General features: G+C 50.9%; 3 protein-coding genes across 4 annotated transcripts in view; 1 reads left to right on the top strand and 2 right to left on the bottom strand.

The window, feature by feature from the left end:
• Positions 1-93: 93 nt before the first annotated feature.
• Positions 94-1914, bottom strand: MED11 (mediator complex subunit 11). The gene is made up of 3 exons (XM_043476621.1): positions 1758-1914; positions 1446-1576; positions 94-600 (listed from the first exon to the last, which is right to left on the bottom strand). Exons 1-3 carry the CDS (start codon positions 1840-1842, stop codon positions 463-465), a joined length of 354 nt encoding a protein of 117 aa, XP_043332556.1. The 5' UTR covers positions 1843-1914; the 3' UTR covers positions 94-462.
• A 255-nt stretch (positions 1915-2169) lies between these two features.
• Positions 2170-24691, top strand: part of PELP1 (proline, glutamate and leucine rich protein 1) — a 47340-nt gene continuing 24818 nt past the window's right edge. Inside the window, exon 1 of the mRNA XM_043476547.1 lies at positions 2170-2282. The gene's annotated coding sequence lies outside the window, so the exon portion shown is untranslated. The remainder of the gene's footprint in view (positions 2283-24691) is intronic.
• On the bottom strand, positions 14069-22773 carry ARRB2 (arrestin beta 2). 2 transcript variants are annotated; one of them, XM_043476586.1, is made up of 15 exons: positions 22460-22773; positions 19335-19365; positions 18688-18748; positions 18527-18571; positions 18107-18303; positions 17769-17828; positions 17327-17394; positions 17098-17233; positions 16788-16872; positions 16434-16506; positions 16019-16156; positions 15258-15341; positions 15074-15153; positions 14908-14995; positions 14069-14624 (listed from the first exon to the last, which is right to left on the bottom strand). In XM_043476586.1, the coding sequence occupies exons 1-15, from the start codon at positions 22480-22482 to the stop codon at positions 14531-14533; spliced, it is 1263 nt and encodes a 420-aa protein (XP_043332521.1). In that variant the 5' UTR covers positions 22483-22773; the 3' UTR covers positions 14069-14530. The 2 variants fall into 2 exon arrangements, with proteins under 2 accessions (XP_043332521.1, XP_043332530.1); XM_043476595.1 differs by having other exon boundaries at positions 14908-14962.

The raw sequence follows: 24691 nt of genomic DNA, 5'->3' as shown, positions 1-24691 counted from the left end.
CCTCCTCAGCAGCTGCCATGCAGCCTGGTTTTACTTCCTCTACCCCTTACATCACCATATACACCCCAATGAGAGTCTGAGCTCCTTGTTTTAGTGTTATTATTTTTATTAGCAAAACCCTTAGTTTTGTCTTTTTCAGTGAACCAAAAATGTGTCTTCCTTGGTCCAAGTCTGCGGGAAGCCTGGGGCAGGGACATGAGGAAGTGGGTTGGGTGTCTGAGTCTCCATCGCCTGTCTGAGCTTGTCCGTACTCAGTGAAGCGCATGGCAGGAGCAACGTGCTGGAGCAGCCAGGGCACAGCTGTGCATGGGCTTGGTCTCTTAAGTGTCTTCCTTCCCACCTTCTGCACCCTCGTCCTCACGGCCTCCGACCAGTACGGCAGGTACAGGGCAGCCCACGCTCTCCAGGTTCTGTCCTGGGGTGTATGTGGAGCTCTCCCTCCAAGCTGTTCACCGGCTTGGCCTAGTTCTCCAGCATCTGCTCACAGGTTCGGGCCACCTCACTGAGTTTCAGGCGAGCATAGTCCACCCGCTTCAGGGCCATTTGACAGTCCTTCCTCGAAGAGTAGCTGGAGCCCTCGTGGGGCTGCCCTGTGGCCACCTACAGGACATTCAGACTGATCAGTGAAGCACCCCTTCCCTCAGCCATCTCCCCAACAAGTCATCAGGTCTTTTGCCTCATTTCTTCCCTGAGTTTGAATTTGCTATGCCAGATGATTAGCTGGATTACCTAGGGCACATCACTGTACTTCTATTAACCTCCTCTGTAATGTGGGGATGACTGTAACTACTTCCTAGAGTTGTGATGGGCTTCCCTGATGGCTCACACGGTAAAGAGTCTGCCTGCAATGCAGGAGACCCGGCTTCAATCCCAACCCGGGGTCGGGAAGATCCCCTGGAGAATGGAATGGTTACCCACTCCAGTATTCTTGCCTGGGAAATTCCATGGACAGAGGAGCCTGGCGGGCTACAGTCCACAGGGTCACAAAGAGTCGGACACAACTGAGAGACTAACAGTTTCACTTTTCAGAGTTGTTACAGGATTAGATAATGCAGAATGTCTAGCACACTGTACAAGTTTAGTACATGGTGCTTCCTGTTGTAATAACCTCAGAACCCTTTCAGTCCTGTTCCTTTTCTCATGAAGTAGCCATCTGGGGCGCTATACACTTGAGGTCAGGTCAAATGTCTAAGGGCAAATCCTATAGCTTTCGTATTGTTTAGATGCCCTCTCCCAGGACTTTTCCATCCACTGGCTCATGTGATGCAACTCAGTGACACAAGAAACCTGTCCTGGAAGAGAGGGATGCTGCCAGGATCGACGGGCCTGCTGGGTAGGGCTGGTCTTGCTTGGCTCCGGGGACCAAAGCTCTGCCCGGTACTCTTGAAGAATAAGGCTAAGGCAGAGAGCTGGGGTGGGAGCGTAGCACGTCCCACCAAACACACCTGAGTGAGATAGCGGATCTGAGCCGACAGCTCCGCCTCCACGTGCTGCACCGACGCGGTGAAGGCCGCTGCCTGTCGGTCTAAGAGCCTCTCGTTGGTTTTTTCCTTGGACAGTTCCAAGATCACGGTACCTGCCAGAGTGGAGAGCAGGCGGGGCTATCCGGAGACTGCCAGTATAGCCCCGCCCCAGGGCCAGCCCCATCCACCCCTACACCCAGTTAGGATCCCTTCCAACCCCATTTGGTCCGCCCATGTGCAAGCGGTCACGCTTGCTCTCGCGCTCGTTACCCCTCTCGTCGTCTTATCCCGAACCTGCGTTCTGAAGAATGGCTCCAATTTCTCTTTCGATGTCTTCCAGGGCGCGTAGTCGCTCGTTCGCCAGGCTGTAGGTAGCCATCGTTACCCTGGGGTTTTCTTTTGAGAAATACTATGGAAAAGCGCCCGGAAGTGACTGTCGGTTTGCGCCTGCGCAGAGGGTGCACCTTAAGCCAACACTACAGTTCCCAGGATGCTCAGCGTGGTCTTCCCCTTCTCGTTTCACCTGGTGAACTACAACTACCAGGGTCTCCTGCGCATGCCCTGCTGCGCGACCCCACCGCGTGACCACCTGTGGTAAGACGGAGTATCGGAAAATCTCCAGCCTAAGGCCATTCAGACCTGTCTACCTTCACAACACTGTTGTGGTCTGTTTAATTTCTTCTACAAGAATTTCTGGAGCGTCTGCGGGTGCTAGGTGGTGATGGTAGGACCTCTGGGGTATTACAGACTGGACAGCCATGGACCCTCTGTCTGCCTATCCCACTCCGCCACCTATCGGGGCCCGGGGAAAACGACTTGGTGAGTGTGACATTTCGCCGTAGCGCTTTCCTCTGACCCGGAGCTCCGCTAAAACACGGACTGTCAATATATTCTGAGGCGCTTGCTCCTGTCAGCCGTTTCCCTCTCTGATTGCTTATTATGTGGTTGGCTCTGGGGATACAAAGGTGAGTGAGGTGGACTCTCACGTGAGAGTGGATAGGTGCTTTATTAGGGATACGCCCAGGGTGTATTTCTAGGAACAGAGAAAGGATTCTAGGAGGAAATGTTGCTTGAAATGCATTTGGGGCTTAGCCAGGTGGCTGAGAGGTTGGAGTGGAGAAGGGAAAGGCACAGCGAGCGCGTAGTGCTGTGAGGGGCCGACACATTGGAAGTCCAGTAAGTTTGACTGGAGTGAACGCAGCCTGGTTGGTGGCTAGGTGTGACTGGGGAGATCGGAGTGGGGAGCCAGACCAGAAAATGGCTTGCAAGCTAAGGAATTTGAACTTTATTTTGAAGGCATAATAAAGGAAAGATCTTTCCTTTCAGGAAAGATCAATCTTGACAGTTTAGGGAAGGTTGAGAATGAAGCCGGTTTGCCCAGGGTTAGCAAGCGAGTGGAGGCTTTTAGTTAAATTTGAGGGATCTAGCATTTAACTTCACTCTTTTTCTCAATCCTATACAATAAGGGGATTTAAGAAAGGAGTCAAGGAAAGAGAGGAGTTATTAATAATAGCAAAACTTTCAATAGAAACTGGAAAAACAGAAAGTCATATGGTTAACTAAACCAGCAGTGAACAAAGCTTAGAAGCAACTTGATTTACCCCTAAATCAATGGCATTACAGTGCAGCTGGGCTGTCAGTCAGTTCAGTGGCTCAGTCCTGTCGAATTCTTCTACCCCATCGACTGCAGCGTGCCAGGCCTCTCTGTCCATCACCAACTCCCGGAGTTTTCTCAGACTCATGTCCATTTAGTCAGTGATGCCATCCATCCATCCATCCATCTCATCGTCTGTCATCCCCTTCTTCTTCTGCCTTCAATCTTTCCCAGAGTCAGGGTCTTTTCCAATGAGTCAGTTCTTCACATCAGGTGGCCAAAGTATTGGAGTTTCAGCTTCAGCATCAGTCCTTCCAATGAATATTCAGTATTGATTTCCTTTAGGATGGACTGATTGGACTCCTTGCTGTCCAAGGAACTCTCAAGAGTCTTCTCTGACACCACAGTTTAAAAGCATCAGTTCTGCACTCAGCTTTCTTTATAGTCCAACTCTCACATCCATACATGATTACTGGAAAAACCATAGCTTTGACTAGACAGACCTTTGTTGGCAAAGTAATGTCTCTGCTTTTTAATAAGCTGTCTAGTTTGGTCATACCTTTTCTTCCAAGGAGCAAGTGTCTTTTAATTTTATGGCTGCAGTCATCATCTGCAGTGGTTTTGGAGCCCCCCAAAATAAAGTCTGCAACTATATCCACTGTTTCCGCATCTATTTGCCATGGAGTGATGGGACCAGATGCCATTATCTTAGTTTTCTGAATGTTGAGTTGTTTTTGGTTTTTTTTTTTTGAATGTTGAGTTTTAAGCCAACTTTTTCACTCTCCTCTTTCACTTTTATCAAGAAGCTCTTTAGTTCTTCTTTGCTTTCTGCCATAAGGGTGGTGTCATCTGCATATCTGAGGTTATTTATATTTCTCCCAGCAATCTTGATTCCAGCTTGTGTTTCACCCAGTCCAGCATTTCTCATGATGTACTCTGCATATAAATTAAATAAGCAGGGTGACAATATACAGCCTTGACGTACTCCTTTCCCAATTTGGAACCAGTTTGTTGTTCCATGACCAGTTCTAACTCCTGTTTCTTGACCTGCATACAGATTTTTCAGGAGGCAGATAAGGTGGTCTGATATTCCCATCTCTTTAAGAATTTTCCACAGTTCGTTGTGATCCACAATAAACTTTGGCTTTGGCATAGTCAATAAAGCAGAAATAGATGTTTTTCTGGAACTCTCTTGCTTTTTTGGTGATCCAATGGATGTTGGCAATTGGATCTCTGGTTCCTCTGCCTTTTCTAAATCCAGCTTGGACATCTGGAAGTTCACGGTTCACATATTGTGGGAGCCTGGCTTGGAGAATTTTGAACATTACTTTGCCAGCATGTGAGATGAGTACAATTGTGTGGTAGTTTGAGCATTCTTTGGCATCGCCTTTCTTTGGGATTGGAATGAAAACTGACCTTTTCCAGTCCTGTAGCCACTGTTGAGTTTTCCAAATTTGTTGGCATATTGAGTGCAGCACTTTCACAGCATCATCTTTTAGGATTTGAAATAGCTCAACTGGAATTCCATCACCTCCACTAGCTTTATTCATAGTGATGCTTCCTAAAGCCTACTTGACTTCGAATTCTAGGATGTCCGGCTCTAGGTGAGTGATGACACCGTCGTGGTTATCTGGGTCATGAAGATTTTTTTTGTATCGTTCTTCTGTGTATTCTTGCCACCTGTTCTTAATATCTTCTGCTTCTGTTAGGTCCATACTGTTTCTGTCCTTTATTGTGCCCATCTTTGCATGAAATGTTCCCTTGGCATCTCTTATTCTCTTGAAGAGATCTCTAGTTTTCCCCATTCTATTGTATTTCTTTGCCTTGATCACTGAGGAAGGCTTTCTTATCTCTCCTTGCTATTCTTTGGAACTCTGCATTCAAATGGGTATATTTTTCCTTTTCTCCTTTGCCTTTCTCCTCTCTTCTTGTCATAGGTGTTTGTAAGGCCTCCTCAGACAACCATTTTGCCTTTTTGCATTATTTTTTCTTGGGGATGGTCTTGATTCTTGCTTCTTGCACAATGTCACAAACCTCCATCCATAGTTCTTCAGGCACTCTATCAGATCTAATCCCTTGAATCTACTCATCACTTCCACTGTATAGCCATAAGGGATTTAGGTCATACCTGAATGGTCTAGTGGTTTTCCCTACTTTCTTCAATTTAAGTCTGAATTTGTCAATAAGGAGTTCATGATCTGAGCCACAGTCAGCTCCCGGTCTTGTTTCTGCTAACTGTATAGAGCTTCTCCATCTTTGGCTGCAAAGAATATAATCAATCTGATTTTGGCATTGACCATCTGGTAATGTCCATGTGTAGAGTTTTCTCTTGTGTTGTTGGAAGAGGGTGTTTGCTATGACCAGTGTGTTCTCTTGGCAAAAGTCTGTTAGCCTCTGCCCTGTTTCATTCTGTACTCTAAGGCCAAATTTGCCCTTTACTCCAGGTCTCTCTTGACTTCCTACTTTTGCATTCCAGTCCCCTGTAATGAAAAGACATCTTTTTGGGTGTTAGTTCTAGAAGGTCTTGTAGGTCTTCGTAGAACTGTTCAGCTTCTTCAGCATTATTGGTCGGGGCATAGACTTCGTTTACTGTGATATTGAATGGTTTGCCTTGGAAACAAACAGAGATCATTCTGTCGTTTTTGAGATTGCATCCAAGTACTGCATTTCGGACTCTTTTGTTGACTATGATGGCTACTCTATTTCTTCTAAGGGATTCTTGCCTACAGTAGTAGATATAATGGTCTGAGTTAAAATTTCACCCATTCCAGTCCATTTTAGCTGGAATGTAGGTAGTACTAAAATTAGGAGGATTATTTGAAGTATTTAGACCCCCCCACCCCCATCTCCTCCTTTACTTCATGTGTCTCAGTAACTACTCACCCCCAACTCATCAGATTGCTGGAGGTTTCTTTGTTAGTGATGGAAAACAGAGTCTTTCTCATGGAGAGCACCTGGGTGTGATTGTATTGAAGACAGAGATTGAGTGAGTTATTTACTGAGTGGTGGTTTCTAGAACTCTGACAACGAGGCTTATACCTTCCAGGTCAGAGACTAGAAGACTCTTACCTGGGGAATTTGACTATTCAGAGAAAAGACCTAAGGTTATTAACGTCAGGGGTTCTCCAACAGAGCAGTTAGCCGGATCACCCGACAATGAAACCCATAGTTGGTAAGTCCCAACTGTATCCTCAGATCTTCTAGTCATCTTCTTAGCATGTCCCCCTGAAAGATGAGCAGACAGGGACTTCCCTGGTGGTCCAGTGGTGAAGAATCACCCTTCTGGTGCTGAGGACATGGGTTCAATCCCTGATGGGGAACTAAGAGCCCACGTGCCATGGGGCAACTAAGCCTGTGTGCTGCAACTCCTGAGCCCATGAGCTGTGGGGCTCTGTGCTGCAGTGAAATGCCCATGCACCATGACGAAATATCCCATATGCCCAACTCAGTAAGGCCCGACGCAGCCAGATAAATATTAAAACAAGAATATGTAGTTTTTTTTTTTTTAAGAAAGATGAAAGATCTAAAACAAAGGATTTCCAGACGTTTGGTGAAACTTTCTAACCTGAAAGGCAGAGACCAAAATATACTGGAAAACAAATAAACAAACACCTTAGACAACAAAGAGTAAAACTTAAGGAAAAAAACATGGAAAAAAACTTTGATGCTATTAGGTAAGAGACTGGGGCTTCCCACATGTGGTAAAGAATCTGCCTGCCAATTCTGGAGATTTAAGAAACTCAGGTTCCATCTCCTGGAGGAGGGCATGGCAACCCAGTCCAGTATTCTTGCCTGGAGAATCCCATGGACAGACGAGCCTGGCGGGCTACAGTCCGTAGGGTCACAAAGAGTCGGACATGACTGAAGCAACTTAGCACGCAGACATTATAATAGAGGATTGAATGGAAGAAAACACAGTTTAAAATAAAACCATGAGGGAAGGAATACATTGAGCAAAAGGTTGAAGAGCAAGTGAGAAAATTAAAGAATCAGTCCAGGGGCTTAAATTCTGTAAGAGAACAAGGTAAAAGGGAGGAACAGACGTGTGTTTCCAGATGAAAAGGGCTCGTTAAGTGGCTAGCATCAAGGCACATCATAAAATGTCAGATCACTAGTCTCAGAAAAGGAAGTCTTGCAAAAGCTTCCAGAGAAAAAACAGATCAGCAATCAGAATGGCACTGAGCCTCTGAATAGTAACACTCTGTACCAGTGGAGCAGTGCCTTCAACATTTTGGGGGAAGGTGGTTTCCAGCCTGCAGTTCTCTACTGAGGCTGTGCTTCGGGGAGGCTAAAAACGCAGTGGCTCAGCCAAACAGAACTTAATTTTTTCTCAGAAAACAGTTCATTGTGAGTAGTTCAGTATTTTCCACAAATCAGAGACCAAGGCTAGCAGTGCAGCTCTGCCATCCTTTAGGCTCTTATGCTCAAAAGTATGGTCTTCATGGAACTTCCCTGGTGGTCCAGTGGCTAAGTAGTCCTTACTCCCAATTTAGGGGGCCAGGGTTCGATCCCTGGTCAGGGAACTAGATCCCACATGCCTCAACTGAGAGTTCATATGCCACAACTAAAGAGCCCACATGCTGCAACTAAGATACGGCATAGTCAAATAAACATATTAATTAAAAAATCTGTTTTTTCAGGCCATAGGATTGACATTACCTAGATGCTTGTTAGAAAAGCAGACTCTCAGGCCCCACCAAGACCCACTGTATCAGTATCTGTGCTTGAAGATCCCCAGATGCTCTCTGTGCACAGTAACCATGGAGAGACACTGCTCTGGGGCATTGCTGTCTGCAGTGTCGTAACTGGATTGCTGCCATCCATGGATCGCAGCTGGCAGGAAAGCAGAAGAAAAAGTATGGAGGAGGCACACCTGTCTCCGAGGTCTGGCTAGGGAGTGGCCCATGTAATTTTTACTCACATTCCTTTGAAGAAAACTCAGTCATGTGGTCTCACATCAGCTCCAGGGTTTGGAGAAATCCACTCCTTACTTAAGTGGTTGACTATCAATATTTTTCTAGCACCATGGGAGAATAGATTAGATTTTGGGGAATATCTAGGCTGTCACAACAGCTCAACTATGAATAACAAAGACAGAATAAGGACATTTTGAATGTACAGGGTCTCAAGTTTGTCTCCCAAGTATGCTTCTCAGGAGGTGACTAGAGTTAGACCCAAGTTAGACGGCTCTTGGAGAGATTTTTTTTTTTTTCAAGGAGATAGAGGAGATCATATCTGTTTTTTTTTTTTTTTTAATGAATTGAGAGGATACATAGATTTTTTGGAGGAGAATATAGTGCAGAATTAATGATAAATTCAGAGAATAAGCAACTTTTAAAAATGACAGTTGTTCAGGGAAAACAGTTGTGCAATAGAGAAGGGTAATCACAATATACCACCTAGTGCAGCTCCAGATAACATTTGCAATAAATCCTGAATGTTGACAGAATGCTCTTGAGAGAGTATCCCATGCTGGAGCAGCGGGGATGGTGAAAGGGGCTCAGACTTCACCTTACATGGCAGGAAGCATGAAGAAGTAGCAAAATAAACATGTTGTTTGGAGATACGGAGTAAATACCAAAAGAAACATCTAAATGAGGTGAGAGTGGTTGCCTGTGAGGAGAAGGAAATTGGAGAGAGGGAAGGGGCTTACTTTTTATTGTGATAGGCCTTGTAGTTGTATCTGACTCCTTCCACTGTGTGGGTATACAGCTTTGAAAATAAAAATTAAATGAATGTGAAAAGTGAGAGAGGAAAAACTCGAGAAATAATTTACTGTGAAAGAGTCCCAAGTGTGGAGGAATGTTTTTTTCTTTGGTTTTCTTTCTCTCTCCCTTCTTTCCTTCCTCCCTTCTTCTCTCCCTTTCTTCCTTTAATGAAAGAGACCTGTGCAAGTCTACTTACCATGGAGGAAAAATCAGTAGAGAGAGAGGCAGAGGTTGAAGAGCTGGGGGCATCTTGCTGAATCAGGGTCTCAGAGGAGCTGGGAGGGGAGTGTTCTGAGCACAGATGGAGGGATTAGCCTGGCCCAGGAGGAGGTATGTGGTGTAGGAGAAACAGTGTCAGTGCTTGTCGGTAGGAGATGGGATTCATTTATCCTTTAGAGCCTAATCTCTGTGAAAAGTGGAGGAGAAATCACTCTGAATGTGAGAAAGGTTTGGAAAATTAGTGAGTAGGGTGGGAGAAGGAGAAAGGAGGTGACCAGGGACATGGAGGGGAGGGGGACTGGGAGTTAACAGGTATTGAGGGCCCAGCTGAGGTTAGAAGCTGTAAGTTTGTAGTGGCCCAGATCCATACCCATCGCTTAGCCCAGTGTTGGCACCTAGGATGTGTTAAAAATATTTGTTGAAGGACTTGTGGTTAAGTCCCCGGTCCAGTGGTTAAGACTCTGGACTTCCAGCACAGGGGGCTCTGGTGAGAAGAACTAAGATCCCACATGCTACACAGCATGGCCAAAAAAATGTGATGAATGAACAAGTAACTGTGGTTGTGCAATTTTTCTCTGGCAGTGCCTCAGCCACCCCGTGTTGGAGCAGAGAAGGGTGAGGTATTGGTTAGGCAGAGCCAAGGGTGGGGTTTGAGAGTAGGTTTTGTGAAAGGAGGAACATTTGAAGCTGCTGAGATGGTGGTTGATATGATGATCTTGAAGTTTCATCTGGAAAGAAAAGGAAGTGTTAAATTGTGAGAAAGCCAAAGGGGCAAGAGTTTTGTGACAAGAAACCAAGAAGCTATTAAAAAAAAAGTTGATTGTACTTGACTACATATTACAATTTAAAATTCATGAGTTTTTAAATTGTAATACGTAGTCAACAATTTTGTTGTTGTTGTTGAGTTGGTGAAGTTGTGCCTGACTCCTTGCGACCCCAGGGACTGTAGCCCACCAGGCTCCTCTGTCCATGGGATTCTCCAGGCATGAATACTGGAGTTGGTGGCCATTTCCTTCTCCAGGGGAGCTTCTTGACCCAGAGATTGAAAAGATGCTCACCCTTTTTTCTCTCATTAAAAAAAAAAAATTTTATAGGAGTGTAGTTGATTTATAATGTTGTGTTAGTTTCAGGTGTACAGAAAAGTGATTCAATTATATATATATATATATATGTATATATATATACTCTAAAAATATATATACTTTTTTATATGTATAGTTTCTTGGGGCTACATCCTGCACCGCAAGAGAAGTTCCTATATCCTTGTTGTTTAGTTGCTAAGTCATGTCTGACTTTTTTGCAACCCCATGGACTATAACACGCTAGGCTCCTCTGTCTGTGGGATTTTCCAGCAGTGCTGGAGCAGATTGCTGTTTCCTTCTCCAGGGGATCTTCCCAACCCGGCGACTGAACCTATGTCTCCTGCATTGGCAGGTAGATTTTTGACCACTGCGTCACCTACAAAGCCTATATATACTTTTTCAGATTATTTTCCATTATATTAGGTTATTACAATGTATATTCCCTGTGCTATACATTAGGTCCTTGTCGGTTATCTGTTTTTTATATAGTATTGATGCTCACCCTCTTTGACCCACCAATTCTACTTTTTCTTTTGGTCGTGTTTTGCGGCTTGTGGGATCTTAGTTCCCCCACCAGGGATTGAAAGCGGACCCTAGGCAGTGAAAGCGTGAGGAGTCTTAACCACTGCACACCCAGGGAATTCCCCCACCAATTCTACTTTTATTAGTTTGTTTTACATATGCACTTTGCATGTGAAAAAAGACATACCTTCAAGGATAATTATTGTAACAGTGTTTGAATTAGCAAGAGTGGACGTCCTTCATGTTCATTGATAGACAACTGAAAAGTAAATGACATCTAGGCAGTGGAAGCCAGGCGACTCTTTAAAGAAATGAGGGAGATCTAGGGACTTCCACGGTGGCCCAGTGGTTAAGAATCTGCCTTCCAGTGCAGGGGGCCCAAATTTGATCCCTGGTCAGGGAACTAAGATGTGTGGGAACTAAGATCCCACATGCTACAGGGTAACTAAACCCCATGTATTGCAACCGAGAGCCCATGTGCCGCAACTAAGGCTTGATGCAACCAAATGTATAAATAAATGAAAATAAAGAATGAGATAGATGTATATGGATTGCTAAAGGAATGCTCTTCTAGCCGCATGACTAAGGAAAAAAAGCCAGGTGTAGAAGAGTGCATAGTATGCTGTTCAGTTCAGTTCAGTTCAGGTGCTCAGTCATGTTTGACTCCTTGCGACCCCATGAACCACAGCACGCCAGGCCTCCCTGTCCATCACCAACTCCCGGAGTTCACCCAAACCCATGTCCATTGAGTCGGTGATGCCATCCAACCATCTCAACCTCTGTCGTCCCTTTCTCCTCCTGCCCTTAATCTTTCCCAGCATCAGGATCTTTTCAAATGAGTCAGTTCTTCACATCAGGTGGCCAAAGTTTTGGAGTTTCAGCTTCAACATCAGTCCTTCCAATGAACACCCAGGACTGATCTCCTTTAGGATGGGTTGGTTGGATCTCCTTGCAGTCCAAGGAACTCTCAAGAGTCTTCTCCAGCACCACAGTTCAAAAGCATCAATTCTTCTGTGCTCAGCTTTCTTTATAGTCCAACTCTCACATCCATATATGACTACTGGAGAAACCATTGCCTTGACTAGATGGACCTTTGTTGGCAAAGTAATGTCTCTGCTTTTTAATATGCTGTCTAGGTTGGTCATACCTTTTCTTCCAAGCAGTAAGCGTCTTTTAATTTCATGGCTGCAGTCACCATCTGCAGTGATTTTGGAGCCCAAATAAATAAAGTCTGACACTGTCTCCACTGTTTCCCCGTCTATTTGCCATGAAGTGATGGGACCAGATGCCATGATCTTGGTTTTCTGAATGTTGAGCTTTAAGCCAACTTTTTCACTCTCCTCTTTCACTTTCATCAAGAGACTCTTTAGTTCTTCTTCACTTTCTGCCATCAAGGTGGTATCATCTGAATATCTGAGGTTATTTATATTTCTCCCAGCAATCTTGATTCCAGCTTGTGCTTCTTCCAGCCCAGCGTTTCTCATGATGTACTCTGCATATAAGTTAAATAAGCAGGGTGACAATATACAGCCTTGATGTACTCCTTTTCCTATTTGGAACCAGTCTGTTGTTCCATGTCCTGTTCTAACTGTTTGCTGTTACCTGTATTTAAAATAAGGGAGAAATGTAGGTTATACGGGTATGACTGTGTCTGAAGAATGTCTTTGGAAGAATAATCAAGGAACTGGTGATACTGGCTGCCTCTGGGAATGAGAAATGGGAGGCTGGGGGTCGAGGGCAGGAGGGAGACTTTGCTTTCCTGCGGATTTTTTTTTTTTTAAACTATGTGCATGTTTCACTTTCATAAAAGCATTAAAAATGTTTTTAAGCTAAAAGAAAAAAGGCGTTGTTTCTCAAACTGTGTTCTAATTCACAATCCTGATTCATGGATTCTTCTTGGGACCAACTGAATCAGAATCGGGGAAGGTGGAAGCTTAGGACTCCGTGTCTTTATCGTGCACCCCAGAGGATTCAGAGTCACCTGAAAAGTTGTGAGGTCCACAGGCCAAGAGCTCCGGGGTCAAGGAGCAGGTTCCCAGGGGTCAGAGGGATGATGGCAGTTCCTCTGCGTGAAGACGACCAGGGTGTGCAAATAGACTGCTACTATGGAGAGGTAAGCAAGGTCACTGGCATTCTGGGGGCACTTAAAGCCTGTGGGTAAATCATGGTTTAATTAGGTTTCATGAGCCGTGTGCGTGCGTGTATGCTTTGTCGTTGTCTGACTCTGTGACTGTGACCCCATGAGCTGCAGCCCGCCAGGCTCCTCTATCCACGGAATTTTCCAGGCAAGAGTACTGGAATGGCTTGCCATTTCCTCCTCCAGGGGGATCGTCCCAACCCAGGGATTGAACCCGCATCTCCTGCATTGGCAGGTGGATTCTTTACCACTGAGCCACTAAAGGCTGGTAGGAGGGGCCCCATTGCCTCACTGGCCTCATCTGGAACTGCTTTGCCCCCGAATGTCTCTGTCCCAGTCCCTCTGGCCTCTTTCAGCCTCTGAAATGTGCTCTGTTCCCGCTGCCCTCACACATGGTGTTCCTGTTGCCTGGGATACTGGCCTCCTCCTCATCTTCCAGGGCTCTGTTCCAAGGTCACCACCACCTCCAGGGAAATCAGTCTCCAGCCCTCGCCTCAGTCAGAGCTCCCTAGCTGCTGCGTTTCTCCTTCGGAGCAGATACTGTAATGATTTCGAGTTTGTTTTGACCACTGCCATCCCTGTACTACGCTTAGCACATGATGGGGGTTTAAATCAAGGTGGTTCATGGCACAAATGAATGAGCCTTAAGAGAAAAAGGAAGGTTGGACTGCAGGAGTGGGAGTGGGTGGTGGGGGTGAGGGATGTCGGGAGTATCACTCCTCCCTCCAGCCCAGCCAGGGGCTTGGGCTGAGCCTCTGGGAGTCTCCGATGAGCATCAGAGGAGCAGCAGTGGGCTGTAGCTTCTTGGACTTGTCCACAGCAGCACAACTGTCTTTGGCTGCCTGAAGCCTCGGCTTCTGTGTGACAGTGTAAGTACCAGGCTGCACAGAGATGTCAGTCGTGTGGCTTTCGCCTGCAGCTGTGGCCCCATTGAGCCCCAGGAACGGACCGTGGAAGCAGCCACACAGAGCAGTGGAAACAGCTCAGTCACAACAGGTCACCCTGTGGTTGTGTACGTCAGCCCCAGCAGGGACGGGCCTGCCCTGCCCAGCTCCCACGAGCATCTAGTCTGCGGGAAAGTGAGTTGTGATTCCCTCTATAAATGAGAGAGTTTGCTCTGTGGCTTTATCAAACTACCTTTGAGTCGGGACTGACCAAATGAAGCTTCTGTGTTCACCTTGGGGCACAGGTACAGATCAGCCATTCTGTAAATGTTTATTGACAGCCTCTGGGCCAGGTGCCATGTGGGTGCAGAGAAGGGACTCAGTCCTCACCCACAGCTGACCATCATGGATGAGCACACTGTGCGCCCCTTAAACACCGCACAGAAAATACACACTCAGGCCTATTAAAAGGTTTATTTTCTTCTTTACACTCAGAAACAACGAAGTGGTCTTGCCCCCCAAAGGGTCTCATCCTGAAGGAATGGGAGGCAGAGATAGTGACAGGAGGGGGTGTTGGTGTGAGGTTGAATGTGGGAGTGCTTTCCCCCCCCTTTTCCTACTATCACTCCTCTTTGGCTCCCCCTCCAAAAAACTGAGGTGTGAACACAGCTTGCCACCCACTGGGGGATTGGGGAAGCACAGCCGAAGTCAAAAAATTAATGCCCATGTTCCACAAGAGCTGGGTCCAGTGCGTATCTGGTGGGGGTTGGGGGAGGGTGGGAGAGGGAGGGTTTGGTCAAGGAAGCTGCTGGGTGGAGGGGAAGGGAAGAGGGGCTGGGATCCCTCTCAGTGACAGTGGGGGTCTTGGTCCTGCCCCCACCTGTCCCCCCACCATCCACTTCCTTCTTCCAGCCCCCCTTCCTAGCAGAACTGGTCGTCGTAGTCCTCGTCCTTCAGCCCCTTGAGCCGCAGCCGGGCAAAGTCCTCAAACACAATGTCGTCGTCTGTGGCATAGCTTGGTGGTAGAGAGGAGGGGGTGAGGTGGGGGCCCCAGGCCTCCTCCTCCTCCACCTCCCAGTCCCCTCCCCTCCCAGAGATAGAGGCACCGGAGCAGCCTTGGGACTGGAGATGTTTGCAGAAGGGACAGAGAAGGGGTGGTAGTTGGCAGCTCATGAGCCTCTCAGTTGGATGCTTCAACCATCCCGCCTCCCAAAGGGAAAAAAACGGGGTAGATCTGAATGTTACAGGAATCTGTCCAGAGAGTCAAAGCTCAAAGGGGTGGGGCATGAGTCTCTTACTTGGTATCGAATTCAATGAGGTTGGTGTCCACAGGGGCATCTGTTTCAGGAGCAGCTGAGGGGAGGAGAGTCAGGGGGTAGGTGGGTGCTAAAAGGACCAGCTTTCCTCTCCGCTGGCCTTGCTTCAGACCCTCCCTTTGGGGGCTTGGGTGGGTGGCAGGCTCACCTGACTGGGGCCTGGGAAGGGTGATGTGATCATGGGGCTTGGGGTGCATGAGAACAAAAGGCAGCTCCACTGAGACGTCCCTGGGGTTGGGGGAGAGGTGGCAAGAAGAGATGATAGCGCAGAGCCAGAGGAAACCTTTGCGCCGCCTCCCCCCGCCCCAGGACCCCCCCAGCCCAGCACTCACCCGCCTCGAGACACCACCAGCTTCACCTTGACCCTGTAGGACACCAGGATCCCCAGCACCTCCTTGTTGGCACCCTCCTTTACGCTGCAATCGGGGGAAGGGGTTGGACCAGAGCCCACTGCCCACCCTGGGGCCCCCGTGAGGAGGCAGGACTACAGATACCAGCATGCTCATGTCACGTAAAGTACCCTGCTGTGGTCCTTCTCATCCCTCTCTCAGTAAAAGCCCAAGTCCTTGCAACCCAGCCACCCTGCACCGTCTTGCTCTCCATCAGCCCTCTGACCGCACTTCTGGCTCCCAGGCTGGCCTCCAGGCTTGCTGTATGTGGTCGTGTACAGAGGGGCGGGTAGGGGGGAAATCCAGCCCCTACTTTATGAAGCTGTTGCCCTAGAGGGCCTGCCTCAGACACCCGGGGGGCCACCTCAGGGTCTTTGTGCCTGTGGTACCCTCTGCCTGGAGCGCTCCTGCCCTGCACATCCACATCACCTACTCCCTTGGCACCTTCACCCAGAATCCACCTCTGGGTCAGGTCTCCCCATCCCTCCCACCACCCTCCCCCTTTATATCTCCCAGGTCGGCCTTGCTTTTTCTCCTTAACACCTGTCACTAAACGCACTACACATTCTGTCCTGTATGTGATTTGTCTGCCTCCCTCTGAGAACGGGAGAGGTGTCTGGGGTCTGTTCAGTGACAGAGCCCTGGCCCGGGGACAGAACAGGTGTCCGTTCCCCTGCGCTGCAGCCGCCCCGCCTCCCCCTCACATGGTGCTGGAGGCCAGGTTGGTGTCCTCGTGCTTGAGCTTCCCGTCCAGGGCGAGGCCGCGCTTCTCCCGGTTGTTGCTGAGCAGGGGGGTTATGGTGTACACCTTACAGAAGGTGGAGCTGGGCGACACCTGGTCACTGCGGGGTGGGCGCGAGAGAGGGAGACTCTGAGGGGGCAGGCCGGGCAAGGGGGCAGCTCCCACCCCCAGCGGCTTCTCCCCCATCACCAGCCCCTCCTCTCTGCGGGCACGGGTCACAGGGAGTAGGTTTTGGGCCAACCTGCTCAAGAAAACGGGCAGCTCAGAGCCACCCTCAGACTGGAGGGAATGCCCTTGTAAGTAGAGACCGTTTGGGAAGAACTACCCACGCCCCCACCTTCCCAGGGCACCCTTCCCAGGGCTGTTCTGCTACTCACTCTTGTTCCACCTGAGCCACGGGGCACTTGTACTGGGCGGTGCTGAAGAGGCAGATGTCGGCGTACTGTCTCACTGTGGGGGGGAGGGGCCAGGTGCCAAGCCGCTGGGCATGGGGTACAGACAACCCCCTACTTAGCTCCAGACCCAGGCAAGGGCCCCGGCCCCTCTGAGGACCCGCACTGCCCCTCCATCTCAGCCCGGGACAGACAGCCAGAAGTCTTTGAGCCCCGTGGGTCTCCCAAACTGGGCTCAGTCCTGGGGCTGAGCTGATGCTTGAGGCCACATTGGCAGAAACTATACCCCCCCCCACCCCGCCCCCACCGTAAGGCCCCCTTCCAACCCCCACCTCCTACCAGAGACTTTGATCTTCTTGACAGTCTTGGTGGAGTTATTGGTGACGTGGACATTGACATTGAGGGGCTCTCCATGGTAGTACAGCTTTTGAGGGGAGGGGATCAGGTTAATTGGGTGTTTTCACTGATCCTTATTATTAGCATGACCCCCTCCTCACCCCCGCCATACACACACAGGGCTGGGCCTCCTCCCAGCCTGTACCCAAGCCCACCCTCAGCTAAGGTGGCCTCCTTTGAAAACACCATCCTGCCCTGTGGTTCCAGCCCTCCCCCCAGGGCCTGCATTGCAGCACGTGCGTCCCCACCCCACCTCCTTGTCCAGTGAAGCCTCAAGGTGCAGGGACCGGTCAGACATGAGGAAGTGGCGCGTGGTTTCAGCTGAAGGCTGGGGGCCGGGTTTCTCTGGGGCAAACTGCACCTTTCTGATCACCAGACGCACAGAGTTCCTGGGGGCAGGGGGCGAGCGGTGAGGGGTCAGACACTGGCTCCCACCTTCCATGGGGGTCTGGGTCAGGCCCGAGGGGGGCTGCGTCCCTCACCGTTTGTGGCTTTTCTCTTCTAGTGATTTGGCGCAGAAGGCTCGAATCTCAAAGTCTACCCCGCAGGCCTCAAGGGGGGTAGAAAAGGGCACATCTTACACAAGGTCCCTGCCGCCAACGCTACTCCCTTCCTTCCTGCTTCCCTCGCCTTGGGCAGGGACTCTGGGTCTGAGGAGCCTGGGGCCTGGGTCTCACCTCTAGCCTCTAGCCTAGGGCCTCTGCCTCGGGGCTCGGTCCTGGCTGTGCAAGGTGAGCCTTCTACCCTTATGAGCAGGTCAAGAGCAGGAGGCGGTATCACCCGGGGACAGGGGACAGCGCCCATTCCACAGGGCCACCGCCCCGGGCCATGTTTCCCTGCCCTGAGTCCCACCCTGCTGTCTCCTCAGCACCCCAGCCCACCTCAGGTGCGCCCCTGGCTCCTGCCGGACTGTTCCTCCCCTACCTTCCCGGTGTCCTCTGGGCCCGGCTGCAGGGTGACGGAGCAGGGCAGGTTCTGGGGTATCTGTGGCGAAGGAAAAGAGTTCAGTTCTTCCAGAAAGTCCCCAAATCTTCCTCTCAATCTCAAGAGGCTGGAGAGGGACTCTTGAGGATGAGAAAGGAAAACGGAGGGGGCCCCAGGGAGGAGGCAGAGAGGCTAGGAGTGCAGGGTGACTCTGAAGGGGTCTGGGGGTCTAGGGTCCCACAGTGTTACTCCCAGACCTTCTTGTAACAGGTGCCTCACCCCTGCCCCCCAACACAGTCCCAGACCCCTTGCTCTGCAGAGGGTGGGGGCATCCTCACTGTGAAAAAAAAGGGGTGGGCATGCTGGCCCAGCTTCCTCAGCAGCCGCTCCTGCAGGCGGGTGGGGGGCCGAGGTGGGTTGGGCGTTGGGGGGAAGGCCTGGTAGTTGGCGATGAACAGGTCTTTGCGGAAGGACAAGCCCAGCACGTCCAGGTCTTCGCGGCCATAGCGGAAGGCGCAGGTGAGGGTCACAAACACTAGCAAGGGAGGGCAAGGCGGGGTGGTAAGGAGCCCCCCTCCCGAAGTTCCCCCAGTTTGTAGCAGCAGCTGCTCCTTCCCCGGCAGCACAGAACCTGCCTGAATCTCACCCCACTCCTGGCTTTCGCCTCGGCTCCCCACCTGTCTCCTTGAGGCCGGTCCCAGTGCCAGCCCCGCCTCCCTGACTCCCTTCCCTCAGGCCCCTGGCCTCGGGGCCGGTACCTTTGCGGTCCTTTAAGTAGTCCGGGTCCACTAGCACCACGCCATCTGGGGAAGGGGACACAGGAGCGCAGTTCTGTCAGGGCCTCCCCTCCATTCCTGGGCCCAGGAACTGCCTCCCGTCTCGGGGGACATGATGTTCCCTTCTGGGCAGTCTTACTTACCTACAGGATCCACTTTGTCCAGGTGGTCCACAAAGTCCCGCTTGCCCAGGTACACAGTGAGCTGAGGATGCAGAGGGGTCACAGGAAGACTGGGTAGGGGCTGGCAGGGCTTCAGGGCCCTCAAAAGTGGCTGCCCTGCCCCTGGGCCTCCCAGGTTGGGGGTCTCTGAAGGAGTTTCTCTGGGTTTTTGTAGAGTTGCAAAAGGAGAGTGGTGGGCTTTCCCCCGACTAGCTGAACTTGAGGCTTTTTAACTGCTCCCTAATACGGTTTCCAGATGGGCGGGTGTGTCTGTGTGTCCAGGAGAACCTGGCCCTAGGCAGGCGGTTAGAGAACCTCACCAGATGCCCTCAAGGACCTCGGATAAACAGGCCATAGCCTGGGGGAGGCATCCTGGCTAGGCCCCTATGAGGGCTCCAGGCCTGGACTTCTGGCCCCTCCCCCTGAGTCTCACTTAGGACACCAGCCTGTCCCCACCCAGCCCTGTGGCTGGCTCAGGCCTTTGCGGCCAGGGGCTTCAGGAGGGAAGGAAGTCGGCTCTTAGCTGTCACAGGAAGTGGGGAGCTTGGGGTTGGGGATCGTCTAGGGGCAGGCCGGGCCTTGTGAGGGCCCAGGGAGGGTCAGGAGGAGAAGCGCTGTGGGAGACTCACCTTGCAGTTAGGACTCGACTTCTTGAAGACCCTAACAAAACAGAAAGGGAAACCCCACTGCCTGCCTCAGACTCAGCAGGGACCCCCGTGCCAGGACCTCGTCCCTCCCCGGCCCGAGAAGGCAGAGCTCACCCGAGATTCCCACCTGAAGGCTTTGGGGTTTTACCCAGCCCTACCCCATCCCACTTCTCCCCAGAAGGACAGGTAACCACAAGCCATTAATATACCCAGCATGGCAACCCCCTTGCTCCACCCTCACTAGTTCCCCTCCTCCCCTGGCAATGGCCTCAGGTTGCCAGAGGAACCGCTCAGGCTCTTCCCAGAAGATCTCCTCCAGGGGGACCTGAATGGGCAGGTTGCAGGTTGTATAAGACCTCTCCCTCTTTCCATCTCTGGTCTCCACCTCCCACAAGAGCTGGAGTACTGGAAAGAGCAATGGCTCTAAATTGGTTTCTATTATGGGCAGTTCCTAAGTGTGACCCTGCTCTCCATTAACCTCCAACTGTCCCTGTCTCTGATCTCAGCAGCTTAAAAGGTTATTTGTCTTTCAAGGCCCAGCTCAGATGTCACCTCCTTTAGAAAGTAGACCCAGGCCCACTCTAGTCACTCCCTTTTTTGGGGTTTCTGTCACACCTTGTTTATGCTTTACCTGTAGTGTCATAGGGCTTCCCAGGTGGTGCTAGTGGTCAAGAACCTGCCTACCAATGCAGGAGACATAAGAGACAAGGGTTCGATCCCTGGGTTGGGATGATACCCTGGAGGAGGGCATGGCAACCCACTCCAGTATTCTTGCCTGGAGAATCCCATGGACAGAGGAACCAGGTGGGCTGCAGTCCGTGGGGTCACAAAGAACTGGACACGACTGAGTGACTTAGCACACATGTAGTGTGATAACGTGCAGTTAGCTGTGTATCATCTATTTCACTAGACTGTGGGCAACAGAGGCCTTATTGATTTAGGCGTCCCCAGCACAGTTCCCAGCCATAAGCCAGACACCATGATGCTGCCTAACATTTATTGGGTGAATGGTTCATGCCCTATAGCGTTGCAAGTGTTTCAGGTGTGTTAATTGCATTTAATACTCTTAGCAACCCAGTGATGGAGGTCCTAATATTCCTATTTTACAGGTGAGGAAACTGAAGCCCAGGAGAGGTCAAGTATTTTGCCTTAGGTCACGGAGAGTGTAAATGGTGGAATTCGTGTACAGACAGAGGTACTCTGGCTCTTCATCACTAAATGATTGTACTATCCTGCCTCTGTTCTTGGCATTATGTTTGTTGGAGTGAAGGAGAGTTCGCTTTCTGGTTGCTGAAGTGGTCTAAGCCTGGACTCCACCCACTGCTGGGAGGATAGGGAGATGTCTGGCAACCCCTGTGCCCTGGACACTTGTGGGCCTGTTCTCTCCTGCCCCACCTTACTCCTACCAATCCACTCTGCCTCAGCAGTGATACCCGGGAAGGGTCCCCAGGTAGTAGAAACTGAAATCCTGCCACCTGGACCATCCACTGTAACAACGTCACATGCCCCTTCTTCCCAGAATGCCAAGCTATCCAAAGACCATAAGGCATAGGGTACAGAGGCCCCCGGGTACCCCCATCCAGTAAAGGAGGGCAGACACTGGTGTGGTGGGAACTAGGATAAGCACCCTATCTCTTGTCCCCACCTGGGGGCTGACTGCTGTGGCAGCCTTCAGCTCTCCCTCCCCCTTGCTTCTGGTTTTCCTTTTTGTCCCAGTGTTTCTTCCTATTAGGAGTCCTTGGCAGAGGGTTGGGACAGCCACAGTCCGTTGGACAACTGGAGTGTGGTTCTGGAGTAATTGCCCTGAAGCAGCTGCAGGGCACCTGCCCTTTGGATCCTAACCCAGCCAACCTCCTGCCGGCTAGGGAGGAGCAAGCATGTGTATACTGAAGCTGGCCAAGAAGGCAGAGTGTCGGGGTGACCTGAGAGGTGCCCGGCAGGTGGGGGGAGAGGGGGGCAGCAGAAGCAGATGCCCCTTCACACTTCCTGCTATTCTCTCCATTTCCTGTGGCCCAGAATTTGATGGAGGTGGGAGGAATTGTGCCAAGTCAGCAGTCCCTGTGTGGTCCATCCGTCCCCCTCCCTGAACCACATAACGGAAATCTGGGGCCTCCCTCAAGTCAGCGACTTCCCCTTTTGCTGTGTTTAACCCCTAATCCAGGACACCAGTCCTCCCTCTGATCACCTCTCCAGTATCAGTAGACTGGGTGCTCAGGAACCTGTGATTTCCCACTCTATGGGTGGGGAGCTGTGGGGCTGGTAAAATGTTTTGCAGAACAAGTGACAGCTCAGAACCAGGCGCCCATTCCTGATCCTCTCTGGAGAGAAGCAAATAGCCCCAATCTTTTTCCTCTTTTGTTCCTTCTCCCCAGAGACTCAGGCATTCACCCCGGAGGTGTTGGGTCACAACAGGAAGTGGATTTTGCTAGAGACCAAAAAAGAGAACTCGGGGTGTCAGTGGAAGGAAGGAGCCTCGATTGCACAGAAAACATCCGGGGAGTGGATGGCGTGCCCTGGGCAGATACAGCCTCCCCTCACCCCCGGGAATAGGGATAAGGCCCAGAATTGGGGAGGGTCGCCAAGCACTCCTTGCTCCCCCAAAATGAAGCTGTTGCTCCTAGCAACCCGGGGGAAAGGAGAAGTTTGGAAGCAGAGCCACCCGGCCCTTGGGACCGGTGGGGGCAGCCCGACTGCCTGTGGGGTATTGGATAGGAGGCTTTCAAGTGGCTGGGCACGAGTCTTGGGGGGGATCCCGCCCCTGGCATCTAGCCTGCCCACACCCGTCCCCTCCGGGCCGGCCACCTGCTCCTTCCTCCGCCCCTGCAACGCAGGCTGCACCGGAGAACCCAGTCGTCCGGCCCCCCACATCTCTGCGAGAACCCCGATGCAGGTTTCTTGATCTTCAGCCCTCGCTTTCTGCAGGGGCTGTGGCATGCCTTCCCCTCATTATCCTCGAGGACCTAGGCGTGCGGCCCCGGATGGCTGTCCCCTACGGACCCAGGCGTCCGGCCCCCGAATTCTCTCCCTGGTGTTCCTGTCTGGGGACCGTCCCGGCACCCGCCCGGTGCCGCCGCCCACGTCCCGCCGAATGGCCCCACCTCTCTTACCTGGTCCCGGGTTTCTCCCCCATGGTGCGCGCGCCCGCCGCCCGCCCGGTTCGCGGAGAGCTCACAGCCTTCTAGCCCTCTGCCAGGTCCCTGCTCCTCCCCGCGCCACTGCGCACGCGCGCCCCCGCGCTCTCTCCACTACCCCCGCCTCTTCTCCCCCCCTCCCAACTTGGATCCTGGGGAACCGAGGCCAGATGCGTCAGCCCGGATCGCGCGCGCCACGGCGCTGCCCGCCCTCTCCTCACAGACACGCGCGGTGATTGGCTCCGCCCGGCCCCCTCCGCCCTCCATCCCCACCCCTGCCAAGGGATCCCTCCCCGGCGCGCTCGGTCTCTACACACTGCTCCTCCCGCCCATCTCTCCGCCCCTCCGCACCCGCTTAGGAACTGATTGGGCCCCTTCAAAAGAAGGCGCCCGCCTTCCAGGAGATTAAAACATTCTGATTGGCTCCCTGCATCCAGCACCCTGCAGGGGTTCCCTCCCCTTTGTTTGCTTTCTCAGTGGCGTTGGAGGCTACGGGGATGGTGGGGGCGGTGGGTGAGCTCGAACGCAGTCTAGGAAGGAGGATAAGGGGATGCACAGGTGGCTGAGCGGTTCCAGTTGCGTGACGCTCGCCTATCGCGCGCCCCTCACCCCAGAGCTTGTAGCCGTCTTTGGCCCTCCCTCCCACTTCTTTATCGTGGTGTATCAGCTCCCTCTGGTGTCTCTCTTTGATCTTCTCGGGGTTACTTCTAAATTCTCTTACTATTCTTCTCCATCCATTCATCGAAGTTAATATCCATTCATGCATCCATCCATCTATCCATGTCTGTTTTGTGCTAATCACTATACTAGGCAATGGGAAGTCAGACATGAATTAACATCGCCCCTGCCTTCCTCGTATGGTTGAGGAGACAATCATGAAGAGGTATTATGATTCCAGGAATGCTATAATAGAGGTATGACTCAGAAGACAAAGTGACTCCCAGAGCTTGGCTGGGGGAGGGATGGAGTCAGTGCAGGCTGTCCAGAGGAGGGGACATTTGAGGATAATCTTTCTGAAGGGTGGGCAGAAGTTGGGAAAGGGTATTCCAAAGAGAGAGAAAGGCAAGGCACATCCTATTATGAGGTGTTTGTGGGGGTAGAGGGCAGGAGAGAGAAGGCTGAAGAGGATGACTGGAACAGGGTGTGAATGATTTTGTATAGCAGGTAAAGGAATGAGGCTTCCCAGGCGATGGAGTGGTAAAGAATCCACTTACCAATGCAGGAGATGCAGGTTCGATCCCTGGGTCGGGAAGATCCCCTGGAGTAGGAAATGACAATCCACTCCAGTATTCTTGCCTGGAAAAATCCCATGAACAGAGGAGCCTGGCAGGCTACAGTCCATGAGGTCACAAAAAAGACGGACATGACTGAGCAGGAGCAGCTCAGCAGCTAAAGAAATGAACCAGGAGCCTCCCCTGGAGGAAGACACGTGGATCCAGTAGTGGATCTGCTCTTTAAGGCAAGGAGTGGAGTGGCATGATGAGACTTCTCCTTTAGGAAGATAATTCTGGGCAGTGTGGAGGGTGAAGGGAGTGGGGCACAACTGTCATAGACTGAAACTAATCAAGGAGAGAAGATGAACAATAGAATGGAAGGGAGAAGGGGGACCAGGCTGAAGAGTCATTTCTAGGGCAAAATTGAGCAGACTGGGGGAGGATGATGAATGATGGACATTTCTGGACTTAAGAAGCTAAGGTATTCTCTTCCATCTGTTTTCCCATATTCCCCCATCTTCCCCAAATGAGCTGACTTCATTCTTCTCCACTTTTCTGTGCAACAAAAAGTAATGTGCACAAGTTTTGAGATCATCTTTAAGGTCAAATGCAGGCCTTACCAGCTTCCACCTCCCACCTCCAGTTCTTCTACCACCTTCTAAGCTCACCCTTCACCCCTTCAAGCTTTAGCTGGTACATTTCTTTTGGACTCATGAATCATTTGTGTCAAAGGGTCATTACCAGAAGGTAATGAGATCTATATTGCTACATATCTAAAGTGATTTTCAAACTGAAAGGCTGCGATTTGCATGGCATTACAGCTACTGTATTAAAAAAAAAAAACACTAACATAAAGACAACTTTCAGTTCAGTTCAGTCGCTCAGCCGTGTCTGACTCTTTGTGATCCCATGGACTGCAGCACGCCAGGCCTCCCTGTTCATCACCAACTCCCAGAGTTTACTCAAACTCATGTCCATTGAGTCAGTGATGGTA

The sequence above is a fragment of the Cervus canadensis genome, chromosome 1, assembly GCF_019320065.1.
Source record: "Cervus canadensis isolate Bull #8, Minnesota chromosome 1, ASM1932006v1, whole genome shotgun sequence".
Taxonomy (NCBI): domain Eukaryota; kingdom Metazoa; phylum Chordata; class Mammalia; order Artiodactyla; family Cervidae; genus Cervus; species Cervus canadensis.
This window is presented reverse-complemented; position numbering and strand designations above follow the sequence as displayed.